General features: G+C 35.3%; 1 protein-coding gene across 1 annotated transcript; it reads left to right on the top strand.

Annotated features, from left to right (window-relative positions):
- Nucleotides 1-5,117: 5,117 nt before the first annotated feature.
- Nucleotides 5,118-12,439, top strand: LOC143227988 (neuronal calcium sensor 1-like). The gene is made up of 5 exons (XM_076459340.1): nucleotides 5,118-5,126; nucleotides 9,798-9,887; nucleotides 10,636-10,714; nucleotides 11,079-11,245; nucleotides 11,636-12,439. The coding sequence occupies exons 1-5, from the start codon at nucleotides 5,118-5,120 to the stop codon at nucleotides 11,741-11,743; spliced, it is 453 nt and encodes a 150-aa protein (XP_076315455.1). The 3' UTR covers nucleotides 11,744-12,439.
- The last annotated feature ends 13,396 nt before the right edge of the window (nucleotides 12,440-25,835 follow it).

Genomic DNA, 25,835 nt, shown 5'->3' with positions numbered 1-25,835 from the left:
TTGTGTGTAAGATTTGGTTTGTAAATTTTTTTAATATTCCAATGACATGCCACACTTTCATACTCAGGTATAAAGACTTCGTCAAAGATTGCCCAGATGGTCACATTTGACGAAAGAGGTAAGCTCCTATTGGCTTAACCTGACATGAAATGATCGAAAAAAAGCTTGGATATTAAAGAAATGTATTGAAACACAAGGCAGAGAATACATAAGTAAAATACATCTGCGTGTTAAAGAAAAGTTAAGCCTTAAACGTGATACAAAAATTTCAGACAAAACGATAATACTAAATGTGATTCATGCCTGATGCTTTTACGTTCGCAGATACATTATTCAGTTGTTGAAGGTTCTATCGATTAATGTTCTTCAGTGTTGTTGTTGTGTGTTATAGGCGTGCTTTTGACGTTAAAGAAAAGACAATAATTTTGGTAAACTTACTATGCAGATATTTCTATACGGGTTTCCTCTTTAAAGCTTACACAGGACATCTTAATTACCATATTAACATATATTTTGTTTGTTTTGAATTTCGCGAATAGCTACTCGATGGCTATCTGCTGCTGGCCGTCCCTAATTTAGCAGTGTAAGACTAGAGGGAAAGCAGCTAGTCATCACCACCCACCGCCAACTCTTGGGCCACTCTTTACCAACGAATAGTGGGATTGACCGTCACATTATAAAGTCCCAACGGCTGAAAGGGCGAGCATGTTTGGTGCGAGCGGGATTCGAACCCGCGACCCGGATTACGAGTCGAACGCCTTAACACGCTTTGGCCATGCCGGGCCCTAACGTAATAAGTGGTTTATCTCTTGGCTATTTTATTAATGTTTTCGTACTGCTGAAAGTTTTTAATGAGAGAGTCGATGAACACGTTTTTTTTATAGTTGTACAAATCTGAAAATAGAGAGCACTGATATGAAGTCAGTAGAATATATGACAGGATTTTGAAAGAGAAAAGGTCACCGCGTGCTCTTTCTACACGCTTTAGAGAATCTTTTAGAACGTCTATAATCGTCATCAATTACTAGTGAATTCTTCTTTGAGCATGTGGTTTTACGCTGACTCGCCAAGCTTGTGAAGTTACATCTGTGACGTCACCAGAGATTCTCGAGCCCAATCTCGATGTTCTAAAGTCTGTCATTCGGCCTAGGACGATCTTGACGACATTCTCGGTACTCAATTCACCGAAGTCTGTAATTTAAAAAGGGTAATAATTCGAAAGAGCTACAAGAGAATCACGCATGCTTGTTTGATGCGAAGAGGGTAATCGCCAGCTTGGGACCGAACATCGCAAGACTCTGCCTGCGTTATTATATATAAAAAAAAACATGACTGTCGCCGTTCTGTGTACCCATTCTGTAAAGCGTCTTTCAGGCCACAAGGAAAGATATTGATCAGGCAAAATGGAGCAGACCGAATGTGGATCTATATACAAATATATCTTCAAACGAGATGGCTTGTTGGGAAAACAAAACTGAAACTATAAAACATGTTTATTTTTCTCGGATTTTTTTTTTAAATTGTCGTTGAATTTATTCCTTCTGGAGCCGCTTTCACAACGACGGTCATAAAAGTATATTAATAATTTATTTCGTAATGCACTGTTGTTTATGTCAACGTCCAGTATCAAAACAGGACGACATGTTAGGCTTCGTGGTTGACGTTAATGGTTGCTGTGAATATGTAATTCATAAAGTCCTCTCTGTATCCTTCATTACCTTATAAATACTTGGACTAACATACAGTCGTTTGTTTTGAACGTATTTTAGCCCTAACTTTTATTTTTCTAATATTGCGAACACAATCTCTCTATCATGCAGGACTTATATTGCTAGAAACCGGGTTTCTATACCAGTGCTGGACAGAGAACGGAGAGAGCTTTCAGTTAATAAAAAACAACCACCACAACATTTTGTTAGCACTTTCGTTCTGTACTTTGGTGGTTTCGATGTTCAGCACACTTATTAGTTAGTTTAAAAATGAATGTGTGGCCTGACTTTCTGAAACTTTTATTTATGTGTAATATTATCAAAACTTTGCTTGGTTTTCTGAGATATGGTTCTTTTCACTATTTGCATCAGTCATCTTTCTTAAAGTTACATGACTTTATTGTTACAACTCTTTTCATGACTTTATTGACTCTTACTTAATTCTCTCATGACTTTATTGTTACAACTCTTTCGTGACTTTATTGTTACAACTCTTTCGTGACTTTATTGTTACAACTCTTTCGTGACTTTATTGTTACAACTCTCTCATGACCTTATTGTTACAACTCTTTCATGATTTTATTGTTACAACTCTTTCGTGACTTTATTGTTACAACTCTCTCATGACTTTATTGTTACAACTCTTGTGACTTTATTGTTGCAATTCTCTCATAACTTTATTGTTACAACTCTTTCGTGACTTTATTGTTACAACTCTTTCGTGACTTTATTGTTACAATTCTCTACATGACTTTATTGCATTATTTTAGGTTAAATTTAGCTTATTATATTGTTTTTCTCCTATTATATAACATTATTTTATAATAAGTTGATTCAATCAGATTGACTCAATATTTTTGTCATTTACTATTTTAAGATAAACTGATTCAAAATTATTGTACTTCACTATTTTAAGATAAAGTAATTAAATCAGATTGATTTTGTCTTACCCTTTGTCACTGTTTTAAGATAAAGTGATTTAATCAGAATGACTCTGTCTTATTGTAAGTCACTGTTTTAAGATGAAGTGATGATTTAATCAGAATGACTCTTTCTTGTTGTAAGTCACTGTTTTAAGCGAAATTGAGCTAATCATATTATCTTCCACATTCTTAAGTGGCACTAGTAATGAAGGATGTTTCTTCTCCCCTGTCTTATTACGTTCCAAATCCAAAATACCTGATAAGAATTTAGATGAGAACGAATCTACAATTGTTTTAAAATGTCGTTCACCGAGAACTAAACAACGAGATTTCCAAATATAATTCTTTTTTTTTTTTCTGTCACTCTTTCAAGGTTGTCAAGTTTGTGATAAGTACCAGTACAATTGCTGTAAATTCGCGGATTTTGTGCTAGTGTAACACGTGTATCGAGACTTGTCAGTTTAATGCGACGTATTACGAACTATAAACACTTGAGTTACGGGACTATTTTTAGCGCCTTGTGGCACCTTCTGCAGCTCTGAAGATCGAGAATCATGCGTAAGATTTATTATTTCCGGCAAATATTATTAATCTCCGTGTTTCCCAACAGCGAGTTAAATCAAGTGCTGATAAAATACGACGCTCGGTAGATTTGCTATCCTTTTATTAAAAATTCGCGTCGCGTTTGCCCTCTACATATAGTCGCTTATATATAAATGTAAGTGTGTATGTACAACATGTATGTATGAATTTGCTTATTCACGCATTTGGTTTAAGAAATTAAATTTCCCAGTGACTATATGTATATTGTTTCACAACGCATGTACTTAGCACGTGACCGTCGTGAACACGAGCTTGTATCAGTACCACGAAACACAAGATATCGATTCGTGCGAAACCATAACTGAAATTGACTTGTTTCGAATGCACGGTGTGTGTTTCATGTCTTAATAAAAATAACTTGAATGTTACTTCTAGTTTCTGTTGTACCAAACGTAAGATCTGTGATGATCACATGATCAAAAAATAATTTCTTTCACTCGTATTTCAGAGTTTGGTAGGGGCTCAGCGTGGCCAGGTGGTTAGGGTACTTGACACACAATATATGTTTGCTATGAAATAACAGACGGGTCAACCCCAGAACTACCGATGGGTTTTTAAAACACATTTATAAACTATTTATAGCGGTTGTGGGTCCGAAATTGTTGGTTACCAGCTCTTTAATATTTAATGAATAACACAAAAAAACCGTAAATGGATATATTGAACTTCAAACAGTTCTTTGGTCATGTTTTCACACTGAGTCTTACAACAGGTTGAAACATAGGAATGAAATATATGGACTTCAAGTAAAAATACATGTCGGTGACATAAGGAAGTTTTATGACATAAGGAGGTTTTATGATATAAAGAAATTTTATGACATAAGAAAGTTTACGAAAGTAACGATCATATAACACAACCGTATTTTTTTCTTATGGCTGAGCCCTAAAGATCAACAATCACTGGCTTTTTTAACTTCTTTCTGGGGCAACTCTTGCCTGTGGTTCACCAATAAACCAAATTCTTGGATCTGAAAGGGCGTGGTTAATGTAGACCGGAGAAATTATAATATTGTCTCAACTTTTCCAAAAGTGTTTAACATAATTTATTCCATGATTCTACGACTCATCATTATGTGATACTAGCCCTTACTGGTTGATTGCCAGACCAACTTGACCACTTATAGACCGTTTCTTTCCCTCATTTCTTTAGATCAAAGAGGATTAGATCTCAGCAACTTCTAAACCACACGAACCTAGTCTAGTCTAACCACACGACAACTAGTCTTCTCTGACAACACGACAATCAGTCTAGTCTAACCTCACGACAACTAGTCTAGTCTAACCACACGACAACTAGTCTTCTCTAACCACACGACAATCAGTCTAGTCTAGCCTCACGACAACTAGTCTAGTCTAACCATACAACAACTAGTCTTCTCTAACCATACGACAATCAGTCTAGTATAGCCTCACGACAACTAGTCTAGTCTAACCACACGACAACTAGTCTTCTCTAACCACACGACAATCAGTCTAGTATAGCCTCACGACAACTAGTCTAGTCTAACCACACGACAACTAGTCTTCTCTAACCACACGACAATCAGTCTAGTATAGCCTCACGACAACTAGTCTAGTCTAACCACACAAACAACCAGTCTACTCTAAGTACTGGACACTCAGTACAATCTAACCACACGACTTCTAGTTTAGTCTAATCACACGAACATCCAGTTTACTTTAGCGAGATGACACCCTTTCTACTCTAGCCACACGAAACAAAGTTTACTATAACAACAGGACGTTCAATATAGTTTAATCAGACAACACCCAGCCAAGTTTAACCACATGATACATAGTCCACACGAACGCCCAGTGTATTGTAGCCACACAATACCCACTCTAGTCTAAAAACACGCCATTAAGACTAGCTTAACCACATGACAGCGGTAAGTCTTCGGAGTTACAACGCTAAAATCAGGGGTTCGATACCCCTCGGTGGACTGAGCAGACAGCCCGATGTGGCTTTGTTAAAAGAAAACAGAGACACAACTAAAAGCCTGATACCTGTACGTACGCTAAATGAAAAAAGGACTTTTAACAGTTTGCAAAAACAGTATTATTCTTTATAAATACTGTTATATTATTAGTAAATAAATTGAACGTTAATGGTTAGCAAGATTAGTATATAAAATTATTTTGAACACGTTTTTTAATAACAAATTTGAAATTTTCTTAAAAAGTAAATTCTAGATTGTGGAAACTACTTCGTGGAGAACTTAGAGGTCGCTAGTTACTCAAGGTTATCCTTCGCTTACACTTACTATAATTTTCTTGGACTTTTCATTTGGCGTACTAGCTAGGACTAACTTTAGGTAGCTGGGGTTTTCTCAGTTATACGTACATTTTTTAAGCAAGCTGGAGGAGGCTGGTAGTTTTACTTTTTAGAATTTCTAGGGCTGTTTAATTTAAAGTTATATCCGACTGCAGAGAGCAAAAGGCAGTGAATGTTGAGACGTTGTGGGTACAAGCACACGACAGCTAATTCTTAACTGAATTTCAACAGCTGCTGGCTAGTTATTGGATCAGCGTCGAGATTTTGTCGGATAGATGGAATATTTTGTCGCTATGAACACAGAGATTATCCGTTGTGACTTAACGTTAACAACTAGTCCTAATAATGAAAATAATTATGGTATGGGGCTAAGTTGCTAGTGTTCGCAACACTCGTTATAATACGTCACTTCCCTTTGATACCTGGCCAGGTAAGTTAAGGCGTTCGACTCGTAATCCGAGGGTCGCAGGTTTGAATCCCCGTCGCTTCAAACATCTTCGCCCTTTCAGCCGTGGGACGTTATAATGTGATGGTCAATTCCACTATTCGTTGGTAGAAGAGTAGCCCAAGAGTTGGCGGTGGGTGGTGATGACTAGCTGCCTTCCCTCTAGTATTACACTGCTAAATTAGGGACGGCTAGCGCAGATAGCCCTCGTGTAGCTTTGCGCGAAATTTAAAACAAACTCTTTGATAATAATAAAATTTCTTTTACGGAGGTGTTGCAAAAAATGTGTTGTTGAGTACCATATTGTGTTGAGATTTAATAACACATCGAGTATTTGTAAAACCTATGTCTACCCGTGGAATAACCTTCGATGACATAATAATAAATGAATTCGGGAGATAACACTGTTTTTCTTCGTAATGCTAAACTCTCACATTCTGTTCCAAAAATTCCCATGCCTTGTATTTCTTTTTACGCCTACAGAAAATGTCCCCGTTTTATACAAATGAAGTAAAACATTTTAATTTTTCTGTAAAACTTTCCTTCCTTGCCGAGCAGAGGAAAGAGAATATTGTGTTATTCTAAGGTGCTACCGATAAGAAAAGTAACTAAAATAACAGGGGAATAGATAAAAATATAATACAGAATTTAATCCAAATTACATTTATTTCCTTACTGTTTTAGTACTGTTCATATCGGTAGGATAATCAGTTTCTATTTGCTAGTTTCGAATTTCGCGCAAAGCTACACGAGCGCTATCTGTGCTAGCCATTCCTAATTTAGTAACGTAAGACCAGAGGGATGGCAGCTAGTCATCACAATCCACCGCCAACTCTTTTAACCAACTAATAGTAGGATTGATCATCACATTATAAAGTACCCAGGGCTGAAAGGGCGAGCACGTGGGGTGCGACGGGGATTCGAACCCGTGATCCTCGGATTAGGAGTTGAGTGCCTTAACCACCTCACCATGCCGGGCCAGGATAATCACAGCGTCTTAGAATAACACAATACACGCATTAAACGACTAGTGGAAAGTGACACAGTAGCAATTATAAAGTTCCAAATGTATAAACCTTACATTTGACTAAATAATATCCTAAACTGGAGAAAGTGTAGGGGGGTGGGGTGAGTTAAGGGTTTGATGAGTTTTACGTTCATAAACAATGCATATTTTCATAGTTTCCTTTTTGTGATTTACGGAAACTTTAAGATACCTTCAATTTATGTTTCTTACATTATTATATATCATTTGTTTAATAATTTATGCCAATCTTGAAGCCAATTAAAGTTTGAAAAACAGTTTGTTTCTTTCAATGTTCTCTTTCCTCATACTTTCAAACGATTATTTTCACTGATTTTTTGTATTAAATATTGGTAATTATTAAATAATGTGTGTTTTTCTTATAGCAAAGCCACATCGGGCTATCTGCTCAGCCCACCGAGGGGAATCGAACCCCTGATTTTAGCGTTGTAAATCCGGAGACATACCGCTTTACTAGCGGGGGGCCTATTAAATAATGAAATGGTATTTTGATCCAAACAAGTTTTGTTTGAATATTCTGATAAAATTTCAGACGTGTGATATTCTACAAACTGTATTAGTTTGATTTCATGTCCGATTGCCTACAAATTCCTTAGAAGTTTTAGCGAATATAACTAGAACAGGGCATGACCTAATCATTTACATGTCGGGTCGCTTACTGATGGATCCAAGGTTCGAGTCGCTATATATCACTAAAAATATTACATAAGAGGGTTACAACTGCCCCAATGATCACGTGTTTGTGTTTGGCGAATGCTCATGAGAGGTTGCTCAACCCTCCCCCGCACCCCGCCATCAATTACAAATAGCTACGTTTGAAGCTTTCGGTCATTGCCCTGTCCGTGTAATGGGAGTACAATTGAATTGACACACTTTCATGAGTTGAAACAAAATTGCAAAGGCGCTTAAAAACACCAAAATTTAAGCATCGAAAATCTAAAACATTCTTACTGGGATCAAAATATTCTTTGGAAACGGCCTTACCTTAATGTTAGCTTACTTAAAATGCACATTTTAAGAGCTGTTATTGTTACGATTATATCATACCCACTTGTAAAGAAATATATATGTAAAAACGGCTCCTTTGGATTGAGAAAATTTTTTTTTTCTTGTGGTCAGCTTCCGGTCAGTTACCTCTTTCTTTCTTTGTGAACCTGACGATGACCGGAGAAGGTCGAAACGTTGTTCACTTCTATACGTAAAAAAAAATTTTCTCAACCCAAACGAGCCGTGTTTACATTTATATTTCTCTACAAGTGGGTTTTCTCGATATCACTGATTATGTCGAGGAGTGAACAACGTTTCAACCTTCTTTGATGTTTGCTCCTCTACAAAGAGCTTTATCTACCCATACCAGCCGTTTTTACATATATAATTACAATATTGTACATCTAAATTAAGAATAAAAACTCTATTCTTTTTTAGGAAGTGTTTTAAAAACGTTTACTTTACTTACGTTTAGTAAGGTTTACTTACTAGTGTGACCCGGCATGGCCAGGTGGGTTAAGGCGTACGACTCACAATCTGAGGGTCGCAGGTTCGAATCTCCGTCGCACCAAACATACTCGCTCTTTCAGCCTGGGTGCGTTATAATGTGACGGTCAATCCCACTATTCGTTGATAAAAGAGTAGCCCAAGAGTTGGCGGTGGGTGGTGATGACTAGCTGCCTTCCCTCTAGTCTTACACTGCTAAATTAGGGACGGCTAGCGCAGATAGCCCTCGAGTAGCTTTGTGCGAAATTCAAAAACAAACAAAACAAGAGTTGACGATGGGTTGTGATGACTAGCTGCTTTCCCTCTAGTCTTACACTGCTAAATTAGAGACGGCAATCGCAGATAGCCCTCGTGTAGCTTTGCGCGAAATTAAAAGAAACACGAGAGGTTTACTAGTGGATAACGTTTCGCAAAGAGTGCCACAGTGTAAATAAAGAAATATACTACATGTGCGTTTAGAGTAAGAAACGGCCCATTTGAGCATACAGTGCGCAACAATTCTCTGTTTGTCTGTTGACTTTAACGCGTGAATTATTAATTTTTACTTGGGTTTTCGAAGATTTATTTATTGGTAGATAATTCGAGGAGAACAAACGTTAAGCTAGTCGTATTTTATCATCAAAATCGGAACCTTGTTTTCATAGAAAACCTCTTGTTTCTGTGAAGTTTCAAGATATTCTTTAGGTTTAAGCCCTGTTAGCTGTAGATGGGTTTATTTTGTGTCTAAGTAACTCATGTGTAATTTCTTTCGTCGCTTCCTTTTGCACCAATGATGCAACAATTACCTCTATTTCACTCCTTAAGTTCGTAAGTTCATTATATTATTTTCAAAGTTTGATATGTGTGTTTTATGTTTCGCTCAAAGCTACACGAAAGCTATTTGCGCTAGATGTCCCTAATTTAGAAGTGAAGACGGGAAGAAAGGCAGCTAGTCAGCACCACTCTCCGCCAACTCTTGGGATGCTCTTTTAGCAACAAATAGTGGAACTGAACGATACATTTATAACGTCCCTACGGCTGAAAGGGCAAGCATGTTCAGTGATGGGGATTCAAACCCACGACCCATAAATTGTGAATCGAACGACCTAACTTAATCACTCGGCCATGCCAAACCTATGTTTTCAAAAGGAAAATACAATTATTAATTAATACTTGGTCTTTGTGATAAACTACATATAAAAACCTGTAGTAATAATTAGTGAGATGCAACGTACAAAATCGATTTTTGTTCAAGATTTCTTGTAAAATCATTTCTTTATGAAGTATTTGAAAATCTCTTGATGAAAAAACTTTATTTTCAGATTTTTGAGAAAATTTATGGTCAGTTTTTTCCCACTGGAAATCCGTCCCGTTTTGTTGACTATATTTTTAATGTGTTGGATGTCAACAAGGTAAGTTATCAAACTAGAGAAAAAAGAAAATAATATATATATATATATACAACTAGTCTTCTATTTTAATGATTTTTTGTGGAATTTTGTGGTGTCAGTATCTTGCAAGTTTTTATATTTCTAGAAATATTATTTTGTGTTATTCAATGCAGGGGCTGTCAAACTTACTCAACAGAATGCCCCCCAGAAACACTTATTCACTGAGGTCCCGAAACTCAGTGAATGTGTAGACACTGAATACAGTGACAGTAATGAATTTTTGCTACGCCCCCGAAAACTTTTGTGTTCGCTCTCTCCTCATTTGAAAACCCCTGTAATAATTGTTAGAAACATCGACAGAGGAAAGAAAAGTGTTACCTTTTTTATATTTGTCACTAATTGCCCCGTAATACGTGAAAGATTTGTGTATATCCAACATCTAACTTATAAATGCATGTATGATATATGTTTTTTTTTCTTCTCTCACTGCACAGTTATGTCTTTATTTGAATATATTATGTATACTGATATTATAACATTTAAAATATTTGGAATAATTACTGAGTATTTACGTGTTGTAAGTCTTACCCCTCAAAAAACTAGTGCTCCAGAAAGGAGCACAGATTAAAATAGTAATTCCTGTTGAGTTAACCATAAACATTTCATTATGTTTAGCGCCATCTAGAAGTTGAAATTGAAAACTGTGATATTTAGCATTATCTGTTGGTGTCCTATGTAAGTAAATTCTTTATGATTTGGTGTTATCCAGGATGGAGTGGTGACGTTTAAAGAATTCATCACTGCCATATCAGTTACAACCCACGGTTCCATTGACGAGAAACTGAGTTGTAAGTAAGATAATTCGAAAATTATCCACATATATTTATTCCATATTCGTCAAAATAGGCTTAGCTGTGTCGGGTGAAAATGTATATAACTATGGGCTGTTAACGTTTCCAGCTAATATTGTTGACCAAATATCGAATAATTCGCCGCCTTCATATCAGTTGATGAGAAATTAAACCGGTGCATAATAATTCGAAAAATTATTATTAGCAAGACACTTATTTGTCAAAATAGGCTTCTCTACGTCAGTGAAAATTCTCTATAATTATGAGCTGTTAAAGTTTTTGGTTAATATCCTTTATCGAATATTTCAGGTAAGTAAGATTTGGTTTCAAAACGTATCTAATTTGTGTTTGTCATTAATAGGGGCTTTCAGGCTTTATGATATAGACAGTGACGGGTACGTCTGCCGCAGTGAGATGCTCGACATTGTTACCGCCATCTATCGGCTACACGGCAAATTTGATCGCTCACTGGGAGAGAACGATGAACCAGAATGGCGAGTGAACCAACTTTTTGACAAATTAGACAAGGTAGTTTTAAAACTCTAAACGCATCATAAATTTATTTATGTAACAAAAATAAAATAATGTGTGTTTTAAATTAATTAATTATTATACGGGTTGCAGGTTTAATGTTTTTAATAAGATGTAACTTCATTAAAACTTCTATATAATATAGTTTTTCAAAACTATGTTTCAAAATTAACTAAAATGAATTAACTTATTTATCAATTTCTTCTTGATGTTTTCTTGTATGTGTGTGTGTGTTTGTGGATTTGAATTTTAAGTTATATAACAATATTTACGTACAAGTAACTTTATGGAATAATTCTGAACATTTACAGTTTTATAGGGTGGTTGTTTATCATGATTGAAATTCTTAACCTGAGGCGTAGTGTACATATTTGTTTTCTTCCTTAGGACAAAGACGGAAAAATTACTTGCGAAGAGTTTTGCAAAGGTTTTAAGAACGATCCTGCAATCGTAAGGGCGCTAAAACCACAGGATACAAGTGAAAGTGTTTCGTAACGACCGGCTACGTCACGTCTTAACCTTTTTTCAGAGCAGAGTTGTGGTTTGGTTTGTTATTAATTTCGCGCAAAGCTACACGAGGGCTATCTGTGCTAGTCGTCCCTAATTCAGCAGTGTAAGACTAGAGGGAAGGCAGCTAGTCATTACCACTTACAGCCAACTCTTGGGCTACTCTTTTACCAACGAATAGTGGGATTGACCGTCACATTATACGCCCCCACGGCTGAAAAGGCGAACATATTTGGTGCGAAAGGGATGCGAACCCGCGACCCTCGGATTACGAGTCGAACGCTTTAACCCACCTGGCCATGCCGGCCCTTCAGAGTTGTTTAATGGTTTCAAAAACTACCAGGTGATTCTGAAAGCTTTCGTTCCAGATATTTAAGAAACAAACAAAAACAACAACACGTGATTAATCATTCTTGTCACGTGACACTTCAGCCAACTCACGACTCGGATAGTTTCGATTATCAAAATTCTAGCATCAGTTAATTCATAACAGCCTGAGAATGGTTAATATTTACTTTTATTGAATTGGTTTGAGATAGTCAACATTTATGACATCGAATTTATAAATTGTATACTTTTTCTTCCCCCTCCGAGCTATACATTAGAAATCATTCAAACATTTTCACTGTGTTGGTTTATGTTGGTCACTTTTAACTTGGATAACAACAATGTGTTTGTTTATAAAGGTAAAAAATAAAAAAGAAAATGTACGAAACATGAGATCATAGATGCTTAGGTTAATATTTGGAATAACTTTGTTTTCCAGTAACAACGTGTTTACTTCACTATCTCTAAAACTGTTGTTAATTTTACGACGCAAAATGTAGATGAACTGGTTCGTATTAATCTTATTTCGAAATTTTAACAGTTGTTAGTAAAAATAACAAAATAAAAGTACTGTACTTGCTCCAAACTGTCTTCTATGGGCACTTAAAACTAGGTTTATGCAGTATAGTAGTTAGAAGCTGTGTTATATAACACGAATCAGGCTGCTTGTATCTTACTGCTAAGAATTTTGCTTTGATTAGCATAACTTCAGAGGATGAAGAGAAACACAAGTTTCGGAGCTCCATGGAGGTGTTTCTGAACTTTCTGGGGGTGTTTCTGAGCTCCCTAGAGGTGTTTCTGAGGCACCCAATTTTTTTTGTAGGCTTGAAAAGTATTAAACCTAAATTCCTACTACAAATTTTGATTTAATTCTATCTTTAGGAAAGTATGCCTGTTTTTACGTTTTTTCCTTGGCACAGTAAGTACAGTTAAAGCAAGCATTAGACCATTAATTCATGGGCTTTTGACCGGACTGCCATCAAATGGGTCACCCAGGAAATGATGACACACACACACGAAAAAATAACAACATGTATGTAACTTAGGCTATAACATAAAGCCCTTTACCTGTTGTTAATTACCTAAACAACTGTACCGCGACATTTAATTATTTGTAGCCATCTAGCGGACTAGGTAGAAATTTATTTGTGAATTTTCATTTTCTTCGAGAAAACGCGTGATTTCAGTGAGAAACAAAAAAGAGGAGTTGATCAAATTCATAAGTAACGCACTTAATATTATTGATATTACAACCTGGTATCGCAAGTGGGCAAACAGGTGGGCCACCTACAAAAACATATGACGTGGGTCAGCACCTTGATCGTGTGAGATTGCAACGTTTCGGGGACCGTGTGTGAATATGTGCGTGTCGTTATGTAATTAATATGCAGTTTCATTAAACCCATGTTTGGTACAACCTGGTGGTGAATGTATTCGACTCGCGATATGTGGGTCGAGGGTTCGAATCCCTTTAACCGATCATGGTTGCCATTTCAGCTGTGGGGACGTTAAAAAGCGATGGCAAATCCCACCTTTCGTTGGTAAAGAGTGGCCCAAGAGCTGGCAGTGAGTGGTATTGACCAGCTGCTTTCCCTCTGGTCTCTTACTTTTAAGTTCAGGACGACCAGTGCACGTAACCCTAAAGTGGTTTCGTGTGAAACTCAATGGACAGAAACATTGTATGTTCCGTTCCCGGAGTGAGTGTTGCCATCATGCCTTACACAGGCAGATTTTTTTAATGGACTTTTTAGTTAAAAATTTCAAAATGAATTTACCGCTCTTCGCTGGTGTATATGAAGGTTTTAGTTTTAAGATATCAAAAGTAGTTCTTAAACTACTAAAAGCCGACAGTCTAGGTTTTCACGATCCGCCGTTTGCTTGTTAAGAGATGCCTCTTTTACATATGATAGATTTCTCTCTCATCACGCCTTCCTTTTGTCATAATTTTCTGTATGTCAGCGCCTTGTTACGTAGACTGCACTGACATTGGTTTAGCTATTCATCAATTCTACTGAGTGTGGTGGAGTACTGTTGATGCTTACATTCGTGCATCATAGTATTTGATAGCATACTATGTAGTGTCTTGTCATGAGTAGCTCCACGGAAAAGATTTTACCTTCATTTTCGTGTTTGAGCTCAAAAAATTAACTTGACCTGCTCATAACTTGGCGAGTTCTTCGTTACTATACTTTATTAACCTATAAACCAGTTCCTACGTGAAACGATTTAAATTTTTTTTTTTCGAATGAGAAACAGCTTCTTCATGTTACAAGCCAGCCAATCATCGTTTAACGTTTGTTACAAGCCAGCCAATCATCGTTTAACGTTTGTTACAAGCCAGCCAATCGTCGCTTAACATTTGTTACAAACCAGCCAATCGTCGCTTAACATTTGGATCATGAAGCATAGCTGTCAAAAATTCTCAAAATGCATTTTATGGTACATGGGCCATCAGCTGCCTTGACCTTTGACCTACAAAGACTCTCAAAGCATTTATTTACTTTGCTTACCGCGAATTGTCTAAGACAGTTCCATGTGTTTGATTCTGATAGTGTCTCTCTGAGGGTACAAAGGTATTGGAAATATTATTACTTCTGTGTACACACACATTACGATACCTGTTTACATACTGAGACATTCTTCTTTGTCTTTATTATTACTTCTGTGTACACACACATTACGATACCTGTTTACATACTGAGACATTCTTCTTTGTCTTTATTATTACTTCTGTGTACACACACATTACGATACCTGTTTACATACTGAGACCTTTTTCTTTGTCTTTATTATTACTTCTGTGTACACACACATTACGATACCTGTTTACATTCTTAGACCTTTTTCTTTGTCTTTATTATTACTTCTGTGTACACACACATTACGATACCTGTTTACATACTGAGACCTTTTTCTTTGTCTTTTGTTTTTGCTAAAAGATTTCAGATTTCATAAAATTCTACTTACTCTTAAAAATGGAACAAACGTTTTTGAACAAGAGCTGAACCACCCGATTCCGATTCTGACGTTGTCCACTGTTGATGTGACATGTGTAATCAGATCTCTGTTTCCACATGTTTACCATGTTCATTACCAAGCACTCTGTTTCCACATGTTTACCATGTTCATTACCAAGCACTCTGTTTCCACATGTTTTCCATGCTCATTACCAAGCTCTCTGTTGCTTCTACGTGTTTACCATGCTCACTACCAAGCTCTCTGTTTCCACATGTTTTCTATGTTCACTACCAAGCTCTCTGTTTCCACATGTTTTCTATGTTCATTACCAAGCTCTCTGTTGCTTCTACGTGTTTACCATGCTCACTACCAAGCTCTCTGTTTCCACATGTTTTCTATGTTCACTACCAAGCTCTCTGTTTCCACATGTTTTCTATGTTCATTACCAAGCTCTCTGTTGCTTCTACGTGTTTACCATGCTCACTACCAAGCTCTCTGTTTCCACATGTTTTCTATGCTCACTACCAAGCTCTCTGTTTCCACATGTTTTCTATGTTCATTACCAAGCTCTCTGTTTCCACATGTTTTCCATGCTCATTACCAAGCTCTCTGTTGCTTCTACGTGTTTACCATGCTCACTACCAAGCTCTCTGTTTCCACATGTTTTCTATGCTCACTACCAAGCTCTCTGTTTCCACATGTCTTCTATGCTCACTACCATGCTCTCTGTTTCCACATGTTTTCTATGCTCACTCACCAAGCTCTCTGTTTCCACATTGTTTTCTATGCTCACTACCAAGCTCTCTGTTTCCACATGTTTTCTATGCTCACTACCAAGCTCTCTGTTTCCACATGTTTTCTATGCTCACTACCAAGCTCTCTGTTTCCACATGTTTTCTATGCTCATTACCAAGCTCTCTGTTTCCACATGTTTTCCATGCTCATTACCAAGCTCTCTGTTGCTTCTACGTGTTTTTTATGCTCATTACCAAGCTCTCTGTTGCTTCTACGTGTTTTTTATGCTCATTACAAAGCTCTCTGTTGTTTCTACGTGTTTTTTATGCTCATTACAAAGCTCTCTGTTGTTTCTACGTGTTTTTTATGCTCATTACAAAGCTCTCTGTTGTTTCTACGTGTTCTCCATGCTCACTACCAAGCTCTCTGTTGCTTCTACGTGTTCTCCATGCTCACTACCAAGCTCTCTGTTGTTTCTACGTGTTCTCCATCCTCATTACCAAGCTCTCTGCTAACCACTGCCATATTTGGATTGCTAGGTTAAGTAAGACAGTACAGACGATACCAGTAGCTACATAACACTGCTCCAGTTTCACGTGTCTTATTTTTACGAGTAGCTTAATGGATATAAATTTGGCACCCTGTAAATTCCATAGTCCTAAGGGTACTATCGACTTTTCTAACTACGCCTGCTTACGTCAACGAAATACTAACACGAAACGTTTATAATTTTATTTCGTTTGTTTGTGCTACGAAATAGACTACCTGTTCTCTGCCATACCGCGGATATCGAAACTCCATTTCTTGCCTTATAATTCTGCAACAAACAACTGTGACATTAGGGAGTGTTCACGATATCTTAAAAAAAAACAGTCCACGTTTCATTGTAGTACACTTTATATGATTATTTGTTCTTCAAGTGTAAACTTTTAACTTACGTTAAATATTGTTTTCTTTCGTTTTTGATTGCATTTGTATATCTTTAAATCTTCAAGAAAACAGTGGAAGTAAAAAATTATATGAGAGAATATATACGTCTGTATTTCAAGTTGTTACATAATGTGATTCACACACATATTACGTATAAAATATTCATGATTCAGAACTAAATATTTCTTATTCATAGGAAATACGAGCGTTGGCTTTATTATGATACGAGAATAAATATTATTATATAGTGGTTCTTTATGGGCATCGGACGTCTGTTTGATAAGTCAAACTGATGAATATACTGTTTTTTGCTATTATTATTGTTAGGTGAATATTTAACTAGCTAAACTAAAGACCTGTTGTTGATTTGTAAGGTTTAGTTATTCTATATAAAGGATATTATAGATTTGTTTTGTTTGTTAGCTTATGGAGAGATTTTGAATAACATTATTCTTTGGTAGTATGTAAGTTTTATGTGTCACCACTTCCACTCAGAGAGGAAACAAAAACAACTGCTTTTTTAGCATATAAGGAAGTTTTGAATCTGTGCTGTAAACAGTAATTTATAATTATTTTATAATTATATGTTTTTTTATAATTTTTAATTGGATAAAAATCAAATTTACACGTCGTTTTCTTTCCAACCTATGAGCAACATCTTGAACAACGTTCTTTGACACCGTGTATGTTGTATGTGTCACAGTGTCTGCTGATAAAGGAAATGCATCCAGCCTTTATTTTTTTCCTTACCTTAAGGCAAAACGTTTAACATCAGTATTTGTCAGCGTGTGTGTTTTATGTGTCGTAGCTTGCTAAAAAGTATCCAGTTGCTTCATTAATTGTTTATAATTATCTATTCATTTTTTCTAGAGTTGAAAAATAGATAAAATAACTTTAAAAGATTTAACACCAATATTATTTTAAACTCGTATTGTTAACCTGACGGTCTGACCAACCACAGCACACATAGCCATTTGACGCTAGTCGAGAAGCATTGAAGTCTGTAGTTTTAAAATAAAATATAACTGTTATTATAACTGTTCAATAATTGCATAAATTTCATATTTAAAGTAAACCTAACTTTCTTTAGAGGAACTGAAAGTTACGCTTTTGAAAATGTTTTTCTTTTATCATTTATTCCATAAAGAAGGTTTAAGACACATAGTTAGGAGTAAGTTAGAAAATGATGTAATATGTAACTTTTCCGAAAAGTATCTTTCATGTTTGAAAAACAACTCAATAAAAAATTCAAATTTTGTTTTCAATTTAAATGTGTTTTTATTTCATTTAAGCTAAATACTGACTGCTGGTTCTGAATATATCTTTTTAAAGAAAATAATTAACATTTAATCCAGGTAATCTCAATTAAACATACTATTACACAAAACTAGTGTTAAAGATGATTCGAACAATTCAGGTATTTCTTTATTTACTGTATACAAAAGTTCATGTTGTTCAGGAACTTACCACGAGACTTACGACAAGGCCTAAAACAAGTGTTGTCTTTAATTAAAGTATATATTAAAGTTCTCTTATCTAAAACTAACTTGTCTTTGGTCTTACTTTACTATAATTTATAGCATTTTTATATATTTACTGTTCACAAACTGCCACTTTTATAACGATGTTAATTTCCTTACTTTTTAACATTTCCGTCCTTATCATCCTTTACAAGAATGGCGACCTTCGTTTATCTTTCAACCATTTTTCTTCATCCTTCACAAGTGTGTCGACCATGATTTCAATATTTTTTTCGATAGAAGAAACTGAATATAGTTCTCATCATTCACTTTAAAAATTATTTTCTTTTCCTTATTTTTCCCTGAATATTTTGACGTTAGAACTTTACTCATAAAATCTTATCACCTTGTCTGTCTTATATCAACATATTTATCTCAGCAAAATATCACCAGTTTTATCGTCCAATTGTCGAGAACTTATTGTCTTTCCCTTATTTTTTCATAGTTTATTATCATTATCCTGCTCATCTTATCTTCCTTGTCTTACCTTTTCATAGTTTATTATCTTTATCCTGCTCATCTTATCGTCCTTGTCTTACCTTTTCATAGTTTATTATCTTTATCCTGCTCATCTTATCGTCCTTGTCTTACCTTTTCATAGTTTATTATCATTATCCTGCTCATCTTATCTTCCTTGTCTTACCTTTTCATAGTTTATTATCATTATCCTGCTCATCTTATCTTCCTTGTCTTACCTTTTCATAGTTTATTATCTTTATCCTGCTCATCTTATCGTCCTTGTCTTACCTTTTCATAGTTTATTATCATTATCCTGTTTCATCTTATCTTTCTTGTCTTACCTTTTTCATAGTTTATTATCTTTATCCTGCTCATCTTATCGTCCTTGTCTTACCTTTTCATAGTTTATTATCTTTATCCTGCTCATCTTATCTTCCTTGTCTTACCTTTTCATAGTTTATTATCTTTATCCTGCTCATCTTATCTTCCTTGTCTTACCTTTTCATAGTTTATTATCTTTATCCTGCTCATCTTATCGTCCTTGTCTTACCTTTTCATAGTTTATTATCTTTATCCTGCTCATCTTATCTTCCTTGTCTTACCTTTTCATAGTTTATTATCATTATCCTGCTCATCTTATCTTCCTTGTCTTACCTTTTCATAGTTTATTATCTTTATCCTGCTCATCTTATCGTCCTTGTCTTACCTTTTCATAGTTTATTATCATTATCCTGCTCATCTTATCGTCCTTGTCTTACCTTTTCATAGTTTATTATCTTTATCCTGCTCATCTTATCGTCCTTGTCTTACCTTTTTCATAGTTTATTATCTTTATCCTGTTTCATCTTATCGTCCTTGTCTTTACCTTTTTTCATAGTTTATTATCATTATCCTGCTCTATTTTATCGTCCTCGTCTTACCTTTTCATAGTTTATTATCTTTATCCTGCTCATCTTATCGTCCTTGTCTTACCTTTTCATAGTTTATTATCATTATCCTGCTCATCTTATCTTCCTTGTCTTACCTTTTCATAGTTTATTATCTTTATCCTGCTCATCTTCTCGTCCTTGTCTTACTTTTTTTTCATAGTTTATTATCATTATCCTGCTCATCTTATCGTCCTTGTCTTACCTTTTCATAGTTTATTATCTTTATCCTGCTCATCTTATCGTCCTTGTCTTTACCTTTTCATAGTTTATTATCTTTATCCTGCTCATCTTATCGTCCTTGTCTTACCTTTTTCATAGTTTATTATCATTATCCTGTTTCATTTTATCGTCCTCGTCTTACCTTTTCATAGTTTATTATCTTTATCCTGCTCATCTTATCGTCCTTGTCTTACCTTTTCATAGTTTATTATCATTATCCTGCTCATCTTATCGTCCTTGTCTTACCTTTTCATAGTTTATTATCTTTATCCTGCTCATCTTATCGTCCTTGTCTTACCTTTTCATAGTTTATTATCATTATTCTGCTCATCTTATCGTCCTTGTCTTACCTTTTCATAGTTTATTATCTTTATCCTGCTCATCTTATCGTCCTTGTCTTTACCTTTTCATAGTTTATTATCATTATCCTGCTCATCTTATCGTCCTTGTCTTACCTTTTCATAGTTTATTATCTTTATCCTGCTCATCTTATCGTCCTTGTCTTACCTTTTCATAGTTTATTATCTTTATCCTGCTCATCTTATCGTCCTTGTCTTACCTTTTCATAGGTTATTATCATTATCCTGCTCATCTTATCTTCCTTGTCTTACCTTTTTCATAGTTTATTATCTTTTATCCTGCTCATCTTCTCGTCCTTGTCTTACCTTTTCATAGTTTATTATCATTATCCTGCTCATCTTATCGTCCTTGTCTTACCTTTTCATAGTTTATTATCTTTATCCTGCTCATCTTATCGTCCTTGTCTTACCTTTTCATAGTTTATTATCATTATCCTGCTCATCTTATCGTCCTTGTCTTACCTTTTCATAGTTTATTATCATTATCCTGCTCATCTTATCGTCCTTGTCTTACCTTTTCATAGTTTATTATCTTTATCCTGCTCATCTTATCGTCCTTGTCTTACCTTTTCATAGTTTATTATCATTATCCTGCTCATCTTATCGTCCTTGTCTTACCTTTTCATAGTTTATTATCTTTATCCTGCTCATCTTATCGTCCTTGCCTTACCTTTTCATAGTTTATTATCATTATCCTGCTCATCTTATCTTCCTTGTCTTACCTTTTCATAGTTTATTATCATTATCCTGCTCATCTTATCGTCCTTGTCTTACCTTTTCGTAGTTTATTATCATTATCCTGCTCATCTTATCGTCCTTGTCTTACCTTTTCATAGTTTATTATCTTTATCCTGCTCATCTTATCGTCCTTGTCTTACCTTTTCATAGTTTATTATCTTTATCCTGCTCATCTTATCGTCCTTGTCTTACCTTTTCATAGTTTATTATCATTATCCTGCTCATCTTATCGTCCTTGCCTTACCTTTTCATAGTTTATTATCATTATCCTGCTCATCTTATCGTCCTTGCCTTACCTTTTCATAGTTTATTATCATTATCGTTTTTTTTTATATTATCATCCTTGCTTTACCTTTTCATAGGTTATCTTCTTTATCTTTTTTTATATTATCATCCTTGCCTTACCTTTTCATAGGTTATCTTCTTTATCTTTTTTATATTATCGTCTTTGCCTCACCTTTTCATAGTTTATTGTATTTATCGTTTCTTTTACAACTCATAAACCCAGTCGCACCCTTCACGATTTCAAGTTACGACCACGTGCACTCATCGTGAATGTCGACTTTAGCAGCATCACAAAGACTTGTTGTTTTATAATATAGCTTTCTTATACTGTCGTTGTTGTCGTCACAGAAAGTTATAAATACATTTTTAAGAAATTATTTTCTCATTTTACCATTTTTTTGTCATGAGTGCCAATCGAAAAGTTTCATAATAACATTTTATGTAATTATACTAGTCATGGAGAACATAGATTAATAAATAACCAAGGAGTTTATAAAACGAAGCTCGTATGTAGTTTATAACGCCGAGACAAACCTAAGGGTAGCTTTAGAGTAGAGCATTAAATCTAATTACTGATTTTTAAAATCTCGAGACGAAAGAACGTGAATACCTCGTTACTTCTATTGACAAATTCGTTTTCTGTAGCTGGTACCTGATAAGACAAGACCTGGTAATATATTATGATCCACGCAAAAAAACTATCTCTTATATTAAACCGAGTAATATACAGCTTTAATTAGCAAGAGCTTGTATCTTGAATATATAATATAATAAGTTAAGTTAGTCATATACGGTGAATATAACAGAATTGTTTTTTGAAAATAATAAACAGTGTATCAGTTTGTTTTAATCATTTACAAAAAAAGGAAAATAGGTTTGAAAGTTAAATGTATTTGAAGTCTGTCGTCGAACTTTAAATCCAGTTTTTATGATTTATATCAACCTCTCCAGTCTGTGGGTTTTTATTCATTCGAAACAAATGTGGTTTGTTGTTTACCCTTCCAAAGATCTTCCAACTGCCAAATAAGAGAGATCTCAAACACGTTCTCTTAACTATGCATCACCATATAATTTCAATGTAAAATGCGTGTTAGCGTCCTCTAGTGGAGGTTAAAAGTATTTAAAAAAAATTCTAAGCTTATATTTAAGCGATCTGTGATGTTTTAAGTAATATGTTTATCAGGAGTTACAGGGGCAGTCGAATTTTCATATGCTTGTTTGTTGTTTTTATTTGGTACACAAAATGGAAGAAATTCAAACTAAGCACAATACAAATTTAAAATGGAAAGTATGGTTGATTTTAACGACTTTATTTCAGCAATGAGTACTTTATAAATACGTCAAAAAACATTTTCGTAGGGTAATGAATTTTAGTTCTGTAAAAAAAAATTGAAACGTGAATACCAGGATTCTTAAAAACAAACCAGAAAGTTGGCATGTTCAACAGAATTAAACTCTTTATTTTAAAACGGTTCCCAAACAGCCTGAACTCACCGTCTCTGACAGAACAGTTTAACTTCGTTTGTTCGTCTTCTGCCATTGTCTCAAAGGGGGAACGTTTAACCACGACATAAGACTTTAGCCAGGCATAGCTAGGTAGTTAAGGCACTCGACTCATAATCCGAGGATCTCAGGTTCGAATCCCAGTCACACCAAATATGCTCGCCCTTTCAGCCGTGGGGGCGTTATAAAGTGAAGGTCAGTCCCACTATTCATTGGTAAAAGAGTAGCCCAAGAATTTGCGGTAGGTGGTGAGGACTAGCTGCCTTCCCTCTAGCCTTACACTGCTAAATTAAGGACGGTTAACGCAGATAGCCCTTGTACAGCTTCACGCGAAATTCAAACCAAACCAAACTATAAGACTTTATAAAACAAACCAGAAATAAATCAAACTTTGTGAATATTCAATAATCTGCTTCTATTACAATGCTTACAAATTTCCTGATATATTGCAACTCATATATTTATAAACCCTACCTGCGTTTTAAAGAATTTGAAATCAATCTGGAACTTTATTTTCTAGAACGTCTGAATTATCTAGTCTTCAATTTACTTTCATTTTCTACCAGATTATGTTGTTACAACTCAGTGCAGATCCGACACAGCTTTTGATCGTCTTCATTTATATACGGTCACAATAAAACTTCTTGCTGTTGTTGTTGTTGTTTTGAATTAAGCATGGATATCTGTGCTCTGCCCACCACGGGTATCGAAACCCGGATTTTAGCGTTGTAAGTCCACAGACACACCGCTGAGCCACTAGGGGGCAAAACTTCTTGCATTATTGCAGCATTCGCAAAAAAATATCTCAGCGCCACCCAGTGTCAATAATTTGGTCTCAACGTCAAATAGTGTTAAAACTAACTTTTAACATTGTGCGAATTAGCATTATTCATAGGGAAACTTAAGAAACTGTTAAACAAGACGTCAGAGGAGAAGGAACGTAAAATATTAACAATCAAGGTCAACATCTTTTCCTTTGTATGAACAAAAAGGTCAACATCCTTTCCTTTGTATGAACAAAAAGGTTAACATCCTTCCCTTTGTATGAACAAAAAGGTCAACATCCTTTCCTTTGTATGAACAAAAAGGTTAACATCCTTTCCTTTGTATGAACAAAAAGGTCAACATCCTTCCCTTTGTATGAACAAAAAGGTCAACATCCTTTCCTTTGTATGAACAAAAAGGTCAACATCCTTTCCTTTGTATGAACAAAAAGGTCAACATCCTTCCCTTTGTATGAACATAAAGGTTAACATCCTTCCTTTTGTATGAACAAAAAGGTCAACATCCTTCCCTTTGTATGAACAAAAAGGTCAACATCCTTCCCTTTTTATGAACAAAAAGGCCAACATCCTTCCCTTTTTATGAACAAAAAGGTCAACATCCTTCCCTTTGTATGAACATAAAGGTTAACATCCTTCCTTTTGTATGAACAAAAAGGTCAACATCCTTTCCTTTGTATGAACAAAAAGGTCAACATCCTTTCCTTTGTATGAACAAAAAGGTCAACATCCTTCCCTTTGTATGAACATAAGGTTAACATCCTTCCTTTGTATGAACAAAAGGTCAACATCCTTCCTTTGTATGAACAAAAGGTCCACATTCTTTTCTTTGTATGAACATAAAGGTTAACCTCCTTCCTTTTGTATGAACAAAAAGGTCAACATCCTTTCCTTTGTGTGAACAAAAGGTCAACATTCTTCCCTTTGTATGAACAAAAAGGTCAACATCCTTTCCTTTGTATGAACAAAAAGGTCAACATCCTTCCCTTTGTATGAACAAAAAGGTTAACATCCTTCCTTTTGTATGAACAAAAAGGTCAACATCCTTCCTTTTGTATGAACAAAAAGGTCAACATCCTTCCTTTTGTATGAACAAAAAGGTCAACATCCTTTCCTTTGTATGAACAAAAAGGTCAACATCCTTCCCTTTGTATGAACAAAAGGTCAACCTTCTTCCCTTTGTATGAACAAAAGGTCAACATCCTTCCCTTTGTATGAACAAAAAGGTCAACATCCTTCCCTTTGTATGAACAAAAAGATCAACATCCTTCTCTTTGTATGAACAAAAAGGTCAACATCCTTCCCTTTGTATGAACATAAAGGTTAACATCCTTTCCTTTGTATGAACAAAAAGGTTAACATCCTTCCCTTTGTATGAACAAAAAGGTCCACATTCATTTCTTTGTATGAACATAAAGGTTAACCTCCTTCCTTTTGTATGAACAAAAAGGTCAACATCCTTTCCTTGTGTGAACAAAGGTCAACATCCTTCCCTTTGTATGAACAAAAAGGTCAACATCCTTTCCTTTGTATGAACAAAAAGGTCAACATCCTTCCCTTTGTATGAACAAAAAGATCAACATCCTTCTCTTTGTATGAACAAAAAGGTCAACATCCTTTCCTTTGTGTGAACAAAAAGGTCAACATCCTTCCCTTTTTATGAACATAAAGATCAACATCCTTTCCTTTGTATGAACAAAAAGGTCAACATCCTTCCCTTTTTATGAACATAAAGATCAACATCCTTTCCTTTGTATGAACAAAAAGGTTAACATCCTTCCTTTTGTATGAACAAAAAGGTCAACATCCTTCCCTTTGTATGAACAAAAAGGTTAACATCCTTCCTTTTGTATGAACAAAAAGGTCAACATCCTTCCCTTTGTATGAACAAAAGGTCAACCTCCTTCCCTTTGTATGAACAAAAGGTCAACATCCTTCCCTTTGTATGAACAAAAAGGTCAACATCCTTCCCTTTGTATGAACAAAAAGATCAACATCCTTCTCTTTGTATGAACAAAAAGGTCAACATCCTTCCCTTTGTATGAACATAAGGTTAACATCCTTCCTTTTGTATGAACAAAAAGGTCAACATCCTTCCCTTTGTATGAACAAAAAGGTCCACATTCATTTCTTTGTATGAACATAAAGGTTAACCTCCTTCCTTTTGTATGAACAAAAAGGTCAACATCCTTTCCTTTGTATGAACAAAAAGGTCAACATCCTTCCCTTTGTATGAACAAAAAGATCAACATCCTTCTCTTTGTATGAACAAAAAGGTCAACATCCTTTCCTTTGTGTGAACAAAAAGGTCAACATCCTTCCCTTTTTATGAACAT

Source organism: Tachypleus tridentatus, chromosome 10, assembly GCF_004210375.1.
Source record: "Tachypleus tridentatus isolate NWPU-2018 chromosome 10, ASM421037v1, whole genome shotgun sequence".
NCBI classification, from domain to species: Eukaryota; Metazoa; Arthropoda; class Merostomata; order Xiphosura; family Limulidae; genus Tachypleus; species Tachypleus tridentatus.
This window is presented reverse-complemented; position numbering and strand designations above follow the sequence as displayed.